Raw genomic sequence first — 13565 nt, 5'->3', positions numbered from 1 at the left:
ATTCCTAGTTTTGTTTAACCCTTTTGAGTCTCTGTGATCCTGTGCTTGGGTCCAGAGACGTAGAGTAACAAACTACGTCACCATCTGGTATGGAGGAACCAGTGCACAGGATCGTAAAAAGCCACAGGAGTCTGAAAACACAGCCATCTCAATCATGGGAACCAGCATTGAGCACATCTTCAAAAAGCGATACGTCAAAATGGCAGCATCAATCATAAACGTCTCCCCTGCCCCACTATCATTCAGAAAATGGCCTCTTCTCATTTGCACCATCAGGGACGAGGTAGAGGAGCCAGAAAGGTCGCATTCAACGTTTGCGGATTAGCATTTCTGAAAGGAGAGTAAATCAACCCGTGAACAGTACCTCACTGTTTTTGCTCTCTGTTTCCACTAGTTATGCATCCCTCTTCTCCCGGTGAGTGTGGACGCTGTACAGTGCTGAGGCAATGGTGGCATCGGTAGGCGAATTGTAGGGGACCCAGTGTGGGTGGTAGCATGCCGCAGATATAGTCTTTAACCAGCCTCTCAAAGCATTTGATGTGAGTGCGACAGGGTACCTGGCCTGCTACCTTGGTTCTCTTAGGTACAGGGACAATGACAGACAATTTAAAACAGGAGGGCACTACACACAGGCAGAGGGAGAGACTAAAAATGTCTATAAACACACCAGACAGCTGTTCAGCACACACTTTGAGGACCCGCCCTGGGATGCTGTCCGGCCCCGCTGCCTTGTGGCTGTTGGCACGTTGGAATGTTCTACGTACCTCAGCCTCAGAGATGACCAAAGTGCAGGTCTCGTCGGTGGCTCTCCTCGAGGATTCATTCTTATCAACTTCGAACTGAGTGTAAAAAAACATTTAGCTCGTCCGGGAGCGAGGTGGCAATGCTGGCTGTACTGCTGTGTTTCCTCTTGAAGTCTGCGATGGTGTGCAGTCCTTGCCATAAGCTGCGTGTGTCATTGTCTCAGAGTTGTGACTGGATTCTGTCCCTGTGTTGCCATTTTGCCACCTTCGTGACTCTGCGTAAACCATAGTGGCATCTCTTGAGCTCCTCAAGGCTTCATCCCTTGCACTGAGAGCAACACGCTCTGAACTATTTATCCAAGGCATCTGGTTTGGGCAGATCTGGGCAGATTTTTGGGGAACAATGTCTTCAATGCACTTCTGAATGAAGCTTGTGACCACCTCCGTATGTTTGGAGGTATTCTCAGCTCGAAATACCTCAGGTGACGCTATCAAAACAGTCTAGTAAAACTGAGTCTGATTGGTTGGACCAGCTGTGGATGGTTTTCACTATGCCTGCTTCCTTTTTCAGTTTTTGTCTGTAGTCAGGCAGAAACAAAATGGAGGAATGACCAGACTTTCCAAGCGGAGGGCGGAGAAGTGCTTTGTAGGCGTTGCAGAAGGGAGAGTAGCAGAGGTCGAGTATGCTTCCTCCCCGTGTGCTCACCTTGACATGTTGGCAGAAATTCAGGTAAACTCTAGTCAACAATGCTTGGCTAAAGTCTCCAGTGATGATGAAAGCAGCCTCTGGGTGGGTGGTTTCATGGATATTGATGGTTTGCATTGCTCATTGAAAGCCAGGTTGGTATTGGCCTGTGGTGGGATGTACACAGCTGTAAAAATAACAGATCGTAGAGATGGTCACCAAAATCTTCAGTCTTATCTTCAATGCTATTCTTCAAAGCCCTCATAACAATGTTACTGCAATGGATCGCCATCAAAGATATTAATCTCTCTTTAGGCAGAGATGTGTTGTTATGGCAGCACTGTGCTTGCTACTTCCTTTTGTGTCTTAATGACCTCCAGCGTGGTGTTTATCCCTCAATATTTGTTGTCTTGTGTATAAGTCAGCTAAATCAGCCTCCATTCTAATACTAGTCAGATACGATGTGGTATCTGACTCATGGGACATTTTGCTAGTGGCTGCAAAATGTGCTGCCTGTACATTAGACATGCTGTCCTCAGCCTGTACGTTTTCCTGTAACTCATCACCTTTATATGTAATCACAGCCTGTTCTGCTGTGCATTTCCCCAGGGAACTGAGCTTCAACATCGCATCTTTGTTTCCGCCATTGTTCAGCCTCTGCTGTGACGGTGCTAATAAGTGTATCAGTGCTTATGAAGTTTATCGCAATCAGAGATAGGCATTAAAGAAAACAACAAGTTCTGTTACCTGGCAGCATCTTCACAAAGAGACTTTAATTCATCCAAATGAGACTGCACTCCGTAAATATCTTCTTGCTTTTCCTCTAAGAGATTTCTAATTGACAATATTAAATCTTTAATCCTCTCAACAGATCTATTATAGTCCTTTCAAAGGCTGTCAATGCTCTTCGCCAAAGCTTTCCTAGAAAGTTTAGTTTCTCTCTTAGTTCTGCCTTCAACGTCATGACTTACAGCCTGACTCATTTTGTCTTCCAATTGGACAAAACAGATAAAACAACGGCACTTTCATTTCAGCTTCCAACAAAGGAAGCAATATTTCAATTCTTCAGCTTTGCAACAGAACCAAGGTTCAAACACTTCAGGTAAATACCACTATATAGTTGGACATGGTAACAATGACCATTCAAAACTGTGTTTCAGATTCAAACTCATAGCTTGAATCAACAAAAGTTTGTTACTTGCCACAAGCTGCTTCTAATTTCTTGGACACATCCAAATGCTGATATTCTTTTGGTATAACTTTGCAAACAGAATGTAGCAGCAGTGCTAAACCACAACAAAATCTAAAAACAATTGCCGCTAGGCTGCAACCGCATGGACCGCTGTACTTGTGAGATGCGCCCACAGATCCAATGATTGCCCTAAAAGATGAACCCTTTATTCAATCCTTTATTAGCAATTAGCAAACATACAATTAAGCTATTATTTAGCATTATCTCAGCAGTCAGCAAAAGATACCTCTGCTGGTCCCAAGCTACAAACTGCAACAAAATAAGTAAGAATAACGTTAATCCCCTTTGCTTATGTGACTAGTTGCCATAATAAACATGTAACACTGAATACAAGGCAGATAGAGAACAGATAAGTGGCTCCTACACCTTCATAAATTAAAGTACTGTGAAAAGGAGCTGGGATATTACGTTGTAGTTGTATAAGATGTTGGTGACACCTAATTTGGAGTATTGTGTGCAGTTCAGGTCAACCATATACAGGAAAGACATCAATAAGATTGAAAGGACCCAGAGAAAATTTACAAATATGTTACCGGGAGTTGAAAACCTGTCTCGTAGGGAAAGGTTGACCAGATTAGGACTTTATATTTTGGAGTCTAGGGAAATGAGCAGAGAATTGAAAGAGGTACAGTATACAAAATTATGAAGGGTATAGATAGGGTAAATGCCAACTGGGTTGGGTTAGACTAGAACTAGAGGTGATGGGTTAAGAGTAAAAGGTTCTCTTAAACATGAGGGGGAACTTCTTCACTCAGGGGACGGTGAAAGTGTAGAATGAACTGACAGTGGAAGTGGTAGGTGTGGGTTCGATTTCAACATTTGAGAGACGTTTGGATAAGTACTTGGCTGGGAGCAGCATGGAGGCCTAGGCTCTAGATGTAGTTTAATAGAACTAGGTAAAGTATAGTCTGGCATGAGTTAGATGGATCGAAGGGCTTGTTTGTGCACTGTGGTGCTCCATGACCCTGACTCTAAGAGACTGTAGAGGAATTAGTACTATCCTTTCAAGAATCAAGTTCAAGTTTAATTATCATTCAACTGTATATGAATATAACCAAATGGAACAGCGTTCCTCTGGGGCCAAAGTGCAAAACACATTACCACCAGCATACAACACACTGCACTAACACGTAGCATAAATATCACATATGGTTATGATTTCAGAAAAACATACAGTCACAAATAAAAAAAATAGAGCCCAAGTCCTTGAGAGGAATAACTGTAAATTGTCTTGGTACCAACCTGATGGCATGAACATCAATGTCTCGAACTTCTGGTAATGCCCCCCCCCCAAACTTTCACCATTCCCCATCCCCTTTTTAGACCATAAGGTATAGGAGCAGAAGGAGGCCATTCGGCCTATTGAGTCTGCTCTGCCATTTAATCATAGGCTGATGCAATTCTTCCAGTCATCCCCACTCCCCTGCCTTCTCCTCATATCCTTTGATGCCCTGGCTAATCAACAACCTATCTATCTCTAGCTTAAAAGTGTTGAATGACTTGCCCTTCACAGGCACTCGTGGCAACAAATTTCACAGATTTACCACCCTCTAACTGAAGTAATTTTTCCGCATCTCTGTTCTAAGTGGACATTCTCTAATCCTGAAGTTGTGCCCTCTTGTCCTAGACTCTCCTACCATGGGAAATAACTTTGCCATATCTAATCTGTTCAGGCCTTTTAACATTCGGAATGTTTCTATGAGATTCCCCCCTCATTCTCCTGAACTCCAGGGAATACAGCCCAGGAGCTGCCAGACTTTCCTCATATGGTAACCCTTTTATTCCGGGAATCATTCTCGTGAATCTTCTCTGAACCCTCTCCAATGTCAGTATGTCTTTTCTAAAATAAGGAGCCCAAAACTGCAAACAATACTCCAAGTGTGGTCTCACGAGTGCCTTATAGAGCCTCAACATCACATCTCTGTTCTTATATTCTGTACCTCTAGAAATGAATGCCATTACTCTCTCACCCTATCTCCTTGCCCACCCACTGCCTCCCTCTGGTGCTCCTCCCCATTTTTCTTTCTTCCATGGTCTTCCGTCCTCTTCTATTAGACTCCCCCATCTTCAGCCCTTTATCTTTTTCATCAATCAACTTCCCAGCTCTTTACTTCATCCCTTCCCCTTCATATTTCACCTATCACCTTGTGTTTCTCTCCCCTCACACCCTACCTTTTAAATCTACTCCTCAGCTTCTTTTCTCCAGTCCTGCCGAAGGGACTCAGCCTGAAATGTCGACTGTACTCTTTTCCATAGATACTGTCTTGCCTGCTTGAACTCCTCCAGCATTTTGTGTGTGTTGCTTGGATTTCCAGCATCTGCATATTTTCTCGTCTGTCTTGGTCCACTTTGTTCTTCCATTGAGTGAACAGTGGAGGGCAGCACTGAGCAAACACTGGAGAGCAGCATCAAGTGAACACCAGAGGGCAGCACTGATACGAAGAGCCAGTCCCCAACCCAGCACAATTCTAGCTTGCTCAGCACAACCTCTGCTCTCTCCCCCGGGTGGCTGTATTCAAGTTTTCTGTGCATTCGAGGCCTAGTCCACCCCACAACCAAGGGAACACAGCTCCCCTACCACTGGTCATGCTAATGAATGAACATGCAGTATTCTACATTACCAATGCCCAACGGGGTTTTGCAATCACTGTTCCTTCTACGCTGTGCAAGTGCGTGGCCACAGAGTATCTGAAACGCTCCCGCACACGTAGCGTTTGTTCCCATACAGCTAGCTGATGGATTTGTGGCCAAGTTTACGGATGATACAAAGACAGGTGGAGGGACAGGTAGTGTTGAGGAAACAGGGAGTCTGCACAAGACTTGGACAGATTAGGAGAATGGGCAAAAAATTGGCAGATGGAATTAGAATTAGAATCAGAAGCATCAAATTTTGAAGGTACCCTGGATGTTGAGGAAGCTAGTGTCCATGATGGAGCTGGCACAGTCCACAACTTCCTGCAGCTTTTTCTGATGTTGTGCAGTGCCCCACCCCCCCCACCACCCATACCTGATGGTGATGCAAACACTTAGAATACTCTTCACAGTGTATCTGTAGAAATTTGTGAGTGACACATTCAAAATGCTGGAGGAACTCAGCAGGGAGGCAGCATCTGTGGAAAAAAGTATAGAATTGATGTTTCAGGCTGAGACACTTCATCAGGACATCTCGGCCCAAAACGTCTTTTCCATAGAGGCTGCTTGGCCTGCTGCGTTCCTCCAGCATTTTGTTGTTTGGCAGTTGAGGGTGCTACCTGGGCTGACTGCCTGCCCCTCTTCTGAGGGTACATCATCCTTGGGAGAAGGAGCATGCGGTCATGATGGGTAGAGTGGGGGATTTCCTGGAATGGTGGCCCCATTCCTACCCCAGGCAATTGACTTTTCTAGACAGCAATCATCATATTTTAATTTGAATTTGTTCTGTCTTGTAAAGACTAGATTTTTGAATTTTGGTGTAGTTTTTGTGTGAATAAAGTGTTGTAGTTTTGGGAAAAACTACAATGATTTACATTAGCTTTTAACAGATAGGAGTATGAACATAAAAAAAAGAAATAAAATCCCCTCATCCTGCGATAGTCTAGGGTTAACTAGGTGGGTTGCCGGATGGTGTGGCTCACTGGGCCAGCAGGGCCTGTTCTACACTGTCTTCACCATCTGATATTCTGCCCCAGGCTACTGACAGACTTTTACCGCTGTACCGTTGAGAGCATACTCACCAACTGCATCTCAGTGTGGTATGGCAATTGTCCCGTATCGGACTGCAAAGCACTCCAGCGGGTGGTGAAAACTGCCCGGTGGATTATCGGCACCCAATTGTCCACCATTGAGAACATCTACCATAAACGCTGCCTGGGCAGGGCGAAAAGCATTATCAAGGATGCATCTCACCCTAACTATGGACTTTTTACTCCCCTCCCATCTGGTAGGCGCTACAGACCCCTCCACTCCCGCACCAGCAGGCACAGGAAGAGCTTCTTCCCTGAGGCTGTGACCCTGCTGAACCTCACATCACAGCGCTAAGCAGTATTGCACCCATATTGTACTGTCTCAGTACTTTTATATTTGTGTGCTGTAGCACTTTTTATTCGCAGTTATTTTGTAAATAACACTATTCCTTTGCACTTCTGGTTAGATGCTAACTGCATTTCATTTGGCTTTGTATCTGTACTTGGCACAATGACAATCAAGTTGAATCTAATCTAATGCAGCTCTGGTAAACACAGTTGCAATATCACACACAGCTACCCTTTCAATTTGCTAAAAATTTAAACGCATTTCAAAGAGATTCCCTGTCATTTCATTAAACTATTATTATTAACCTAATGCCTTTTAAAAGTGAATAAGATTTAGGAGCAGTAATAGGCATTTGGCTCATTGATTCTACTCCACAATTCTGTCATTGCTGATTTATTGTCCCTCCAATCCCATTCTTTATCTTCTCCCCGTAACCTTTCAGACCCTGACTAATCAAGAATCTGTCAACCTCCATCCTATGTATACCGTCTGTGGCCATCAATTCCAGATCCACCACCCTTTGGCTAAAGAAATTCCTCCTCATCTCTGTTCCAATTATTACACTTTACAGATTCTTATTTATAAACTAACTGCTAGATAACAATTTGTATTTTTTTATATCATTGCAGACCATTTCCATTCGAACCACTTCAAGATACTGTTAACAAACAGGAGTTAAATCCAACTTCTGCCCCTGTATTTGGTAGCTTTGCATCTTCAACAAATTTCAGAAGATATGCCGGAGACAGTAAATCTGATTCTGATTCTGATTCTGATGCTGGATTGAGACGTGTTCGTGAAAGGAACCAACACACTCCGGGAAAGAAGTTGGAGCCCTTCAGGTACTTCAGCTGTTTACTTTCATCTCTCATCTAGTCGAGACAGCTGGATTACTATGTATAACTTTTCCACTGTAATCCAGTTCCTTTGTGTGTTTCAGGTTGAAATTGGAGCTGCTCTGCTTTATAAACTTCATTCACCTTTGATTAGGCTGCATTGTTTTTGCTGCCACTGGATTGAGAGAAGTTTAGAGTGAGGAATGTTTCAGTCTGGGCTGCTCCTGTGCACCTTTCACTTCCTTGGTTTCAACTGCCAAATAGACTCACCACAGCAGTTTGTTTTACCTTGCAGCAGCGAGGGAGGTCCATGGTGGAAATCCCTTTATCCAAGGGTTCCTTCCCCCCTACATTGCAGAGCTGCGATGGAAGGTGCTGCACAGGAGGGCAACAGGTTTTTAAGTCATGACACTGACACCCCATCCACCTGTCCATTCTGTGACTGGGAGGAGTCAGCGGGCCATGTTTATATGGAGTGTGAGAGGTGTCAGACCTAATTTGAATTAGGTGCCAGGTGTCAGGCCTTTGACAAGGTTCTGCACGGAAGGTTAGTTAGGAAGGTTCAGTCGTTAGGTTTAATATTGAAGTGGTAAAATGGATTCAACAGTGGCTGGATGGGAGATGCCAGAGAGTAGTGGTGGATAACTGTTTGTCAGGTTGGAGGTCGGTGACTAGTGGTGTGCCTCAGGGATCTGCACTGGGTCCAATGTTGTTTGTCATATACATTAATGATCTGGATGGTAGGGTGGTAAATTGGATTAGTAAGTATGCAGACGATACTAAGGTAGGTGGCGTTGTGGATAATGAAGTAGGTTTTCAAAGCTTGCAGAGAGATTTAGGCCAGTTTGAAGAGTGGGTTGAACGATGGCAGATGGAGTTTAATGCTGATAAGTGTGAGGTGCTACATTTTGGTAGGAATAATCTAAATAGGACATACATGGTAAATGGTAGGGCTTTGAAGAATGCAGTAGAACAGAGTGATCTCGGAATAATGGTGCATAGATCCCTGAAGGTGGAATCTCATGTGGATAGGGTGGTGAAGAAAGCTTTTGGCATGCTGGCCTTTATAAATCAGAGCATTGAGTATAAGAGTTAGGATGTAATGTTAAAATTGTACAAGACATTGGTGAGGCCGAAGTTGGAGTATTGTGTACAGTTCTGGTCACCGAATTATAGGAAAGATGTCAACAAAATAGAGAGAGTACAGAGAAGATTTACTAGAATGTTACCTGGGTTTTAGCACCCAAGTTACAGGGAAAGGTTGAACAAGTTAGGTCTTTATTCTTTGGAGCATAGAAGGTTGAGGGGGGACTTGATAGAGGTATTTAAAATTATGAGGGGGTTAGATAAAGTTGATGTGGATAGGCTCTTTCTATTGAGAGTAGGGGAGATTCAAACAAGAGGACATGAGTTGCATGAGGGGGCAAAAGTTTAGGGGTAACATGAGGGGGAATTTCTTTACTCAGAGAGTGGTAGCTGTGTGGAACGAGCTTCCAGTAGAAGTGGTAGAGGCAGGTTCGGTAACGTCATTTAAAGTAAAATTGGATAGGTATATGGACAGGAAAGGAATGGAGGGTTATGGGCTGAGTGCGGGCCAATGGGACTAGGTGAGAGTAAGGGTTCGGCACGGACTAGAAGGGCCGAGATGGCTTGTTTCCGTGCTGTAATTGTTATATGAATATCTGAAGGGGCTGCTCCCAAGGTTTTGGTTGTACTTCAGCCCCAAGCTTCTGCACGGTGGTCAGCACAATGCTTTACAGTACAGGCAGCTGAGCTTAAATTCCTGCCGCAGCCTACATGGAGTTTGTATGTTATCCTCCCGGTGTTCCGGTTCCCTCTCACAATCCAAAGATGAACCTGCTGGTAGTTTAATTTTCATTGTAAATTGTCCCATGATGGGTTGCATGGCTCAATGGGCTGAAGGTCCTATTCAATATAGTATCTTAATGAACACATGGGCACCCAGTATGTGGGGTGTCAAGTGGCTTGGAGGATCTGCCAGTGGGCCTGGCCACGATGGCCATTCACAGGTCCAAGGTGGCAGGCAGTTGAGGGCTACAAACACAAGAGGTTCTGCAGATGCTGGAAATCCAGAGTAACACACTCGAAATGCTGGAGGAACTCAGCAGGTAGGTGATGCACCATCAATAACTCACTCTGAGACGTAAAGACGAGATATTGGCTTTTATTGACTGGAAGAAGGAACAAGCAGTGAGTGACCACCATACTACATCCTGGAGAATGAGGCCGGGCTCAGACCTCCATCACCTTTATACAGGGGGTCTGTGGGAGGAGCCACAGGAGCAGTCAGCAGGGGGTCTGTGGGAGGAGCCACAGGATCAGTCAGCAGGGGGTCTGTGGGAGGGGTCACAGGAGCAGTCAGCAGTGGGTCTGTGGGAGGAGCCACAGGTGCAGTCAGCAGGGGGTCTGTGGGAGGAGTCAGCAGGGGGTCTGTGGGAGGAGCCACAGGTGCAGTCAGCAGGGGGTCTGTGGGAGGAGTCAGCAGGGGGTCTGTGGGAGGAGCCACAGGAGCAGTCAGCAGGGGGTCTGTGGGAGGAGTCAGCAGGGGGTCTGTGGGAGGAGCCACAGGTGCAGTCAGCAGGGGGTCTGTGGGAGGAGTCAGCAGGGGGTCTGTGGGAGGAGCCACAGGAGCAGTCAGCGGGGGTCTGTGGGAGGAGCCACAGGAGCAGTCAGCAGGGGTCTGTGGGAGGAGCCACAGGAGCAGTCAGCAGGGGGTCTGTGGGAGGAGTCAGCAGGGGGTCTGTGGGAGGAGTCACAGGAGCAGGGGTCTGTGGGAGGAGTCACAGGAGCAGGGGTCAGTGGGAGGAGTCACAGGAGCAGTCAGCAGGGGGTCTGTGGGAGGAGTCACAGGAGCAGGGGTCAGTGGGAGGAGTCACAGGAGCAGTCAGCAGTGGGTCTGTGGGAGGAGCCACAGGAACAGTCAGCAGGGGGTCTGTGGGAGGAGCCTCAGGAGCAGTCAGCGGGGGTCTGTGGGAGGAGCCACAGGAGCAGTCAGCAGGGGTCTGTGGGAGGGGCCTCAGGAGCAGTCAGCGGGGGTCTGTGGGAGGAGCCACAGGAGCAGTCAGCAGGGGTCTGTGGGAGGGGCCTCAGGAGCAGTCAGCGGGGGTCTGTGGGAGGAGCCACAGGAGCAGTCAGCAGGGGTCTGTGGGAGGGGCCTCAGGAGCAGTCAGCGGGGGGTCTGTGGGAGGAGCCACAGGAGCAGTCAGCAGGGGTCTGTGGGAGGGGCCACAGGAGCAGTCAGCAGGGGTATGTGGGAGGGGCCTCAGGAGCAGTCAGCGGGGGGTCTGTGGGAGGAGCCACAGGAGCAGTCAGCAGGGGTCTGTGGGAGGAGCCACAGGAGCTGTCAGCAGGGGGTCTGTGGGAGGAGCCTCAGGAGCAGTCAGCAGGGGGTCTGTGGGAGGAGCCACAGGAGCAGTCAGCAGGGGTCAGTGGGAGGGGCCACAGGAGCAGTCAGCAGGGGTATGTGGGAGGGGCCTCAGGAGCAGTCAGCGGGGGTCTGTGGGAGGAGCCACAGTAGCAGGGGGTCTGTGGGAGGAGCCACAGGAGCAGTCAGCAGGGGGTCAGTGGGAGGAGCCACAGTAGCAGGGGGTCTGTGGGAGGAGCCACAGGAGCAGTCAGCAGGGGGTCTGTGGGAGGAGCCACAGGAGCAGTCAGCAGGGGTCAGTGGGAGGAGCCACAGGAGGAGTCAGCAGGGGTCAGTGGGAGGAGCCACAGGAGCAGTCAGCAGGGGTCAGTGGGAGGAGCCACAGGAGCAGTCAGCAGGGGGTCTGTGGGAGGAGCCACAGGAGCTGTCAGCAGGGGTCTGTGGGAGGAGCCACAGGAGCAGTCAGCAGGGGGTCTGTGGGAGGAGCCACAGGAGCTGTCAGCAGGGGTCTGTGGGAGGAGCCACAGGAGCAGTCAGCGGGGGGTCTGTGGGAGGAGCCACAGGAGCAGTCAGCAGGGGGTCTGTGGGAGGAGCCACAGGAGCAGTCAGCAGGGGTCTGTGGGAGGAGCCACAGGAGCTGTCAGCAGGGGGTCTGTGGGAGGAGCCACAGGAGCAGTCAGCAGGGGGTCTGTGGGAGGAGCCACAGGAGCAGTCAGCAGGGGGTCTGTGGGAGGAGCCACAGGAGCAGTCAGCAGGGGGTCTGTGGGAGGAGCCACAGGAGCAGTCAGCAGGGGGTCTGTGGGAGGAGCCACAGGAGCAGTCAGCAGGGGGTCTGTGGGAGGAGCCACAGGAGCAGTCAGCAGGGGGTCTGTGGGAGGAGCCACAGGAGCAGTCAGCAGGGGGTCTGTGGGAGGAGCCACAGGAGCAGTCAGCAGGGGGTCTGTGGGAGGAGCCACAGGAGCAGTCAGCAGGGGGTCTGTGGGAGGAGCCACAGGAGCAGTCAGCAGGGGGTCTGTGGGAGGAGCCACAGGAGCAGTCAGCAGGGGTCAGTGGGAGGAGCCACAGGAGCAGTCAGCAGGGGTCAGTGGGAGGAGCCACAGGAGCAGTCAGCAGGGGGTCTGTGGGAGGAGCCACAGGAGCAGTCAGCAGGGGGTCTGTGGGAGGAGCCACAGGAGCTGTCAGCGGGGGTCTGTGGGAGGAGCCACAGGAGCAGTCAGTAGGGGGTCTGTGGGAGGAGCCACAGGAGCAGTCAGCAGGGGTCAGTGGGAGGAGCCACAGGAGGAGTCAGCAGGGGTCTGTGGGAGGAGCCACAGGAGCAGGGGGTCTGTGGGAGGAGCCACAGGAGCAGTCAGCAGGGGGTCTGTGGGAGGAGCCACAGGAGCAGTCAGCAGGGGTCTGTGGGAGGAGCCACAGGAGCAGTCAGCAGGGGTCTGTGGGAGGAGCCACAGGAGCAGTCAGCAGGGGGTCTGTGGGAGGAGCCACAGGAGCAGTCAGCAGGGGTCAGTGGGAGGAGCCACAGGAGCAGTCAGCAGGGGGTCTGTGGGAGGAGCCACAGGAGCAGTCAGCAGGGGTCAGTGGGAGGAGCCACAGGAGGAGTCAGCAGGGGTCAGTGGGAGGAGCCACAGGAGCAGTCAGCAGGGGGTCTGTGGGAGGAGCCACAGGAGCAGTCAGCAGGGGGTCTGTGGGAGGAGCCACAGGAGCAGTGGGTCTGTGGGAGGAGCCACAGGAGCAGTCAGCAGGGGGGGGGGGCGTGTCCAGACAGGTATATGTAGTTCACCACATTCACCCCCCCTTTTGTTTTAAAAAGAGTCCCCAGGTGGCGAAGTTTCTTACAAGTATATTTACAGGTTAAGTCTATCAGGTGGTCGAATCTGTCGCTGCGATCTACGTAGCACCGGCTGTGATTGCACAGGTGCCGGTGGTGGTGATTGCACAGGTGCTGGTGGTGATTGCACAGGTGCCGGTGGTGGTGATTGCACAGATGCCGGTGGTGGTGATTGCACAGGTGCTGGTGGTGATTGCACAGGTGCCAGTGGTGGTGATTGCACAGGTGCCAGTGGTGGTGATTGCACAGGTGCCAGTGGTGGTGATTGCACAGATGCCGGTGGTGGTGATTGCACAGGTGCCGATGGTGGTGATTGCACAGGTGCTGGTGGTGATTGCACAGGTGCCAGTGGTGGTGATTGCACAGGTGCCGGTGGTGGTGATTGCACAGATGCCGGTGGTGGTGATTGCACAGGTGCTGGTGGTGATTGCACAGGTGCCGGTGGTGGTGATTGCACAGGTGCCGGTGGTGGTGATTGCACAGATGCCGATGGTGGTGATTGCACAGATGCCGGTGGTGGTGATTGCACAGGTGCCGGTGGTGGTGATTGCACAGATGCCGATGGTGGTGATTGCACAGGTGCCGGTGGTGGTGATTGCACAGGTGCCGGTGGTGGTGATTGCACCAAGACGGCATTTCCACTCTGGCCACCGTAACCCTCGACCAAAGCACCCCACACCAGCTTGCAAGGTCAATGATGGACATCCTGGTGGAGGGGCACAGGACTAGCTGCCTGTTTGACACGGGCAGCACTGAGAGTTTTATTCACCCGGACACAGTGCAACGCTGCGGACTCGTGACACGGCCGGTAAGCCAGAGGGTCACCAT

General features: G+C 49.8%; 1 protein-coding gene across 1 annotated transcript in view; it reads left to right on the top strand.

Moving 5' to 3' along the window:
- Positions 1 to 13565, top strand: part of LOC140727468 (E3 ubiquitin/ISG15 ligase TRIM25-like) — a 71223-nt gene that overhangs the window by 36701 nt on the left and 20957 nt on the right. The window contains exon 5 of the mRNA XM_073044795.1: positions 7321 to 7533. Within this exon, the coding sequence (XP_072900896.1) occupies positions 7321 to 7533 (213 nt within the window). The remainder of the gene's footprint in view (positions 1 to 7320; positions 7534 to 13565) is intronic.

Source organism: Hemitrygon akajei, chromosome 5, assembly GCF_048418815.1.
Source record: "Hemitrygon akajei chromosome 5, sHemAka1.3, whole genome shotgun sequence".
Classification (NCBI taxonomy): Eukaryota; Metazoa; Chordata; class Chondrichthyes; order Myliobatiformes; family Dasyatidae; genus Hemitrygon; species Hemitrygon akajei.
This window is presented reverse-complemented; position numbering and strand designations above follow the sequence as displayed.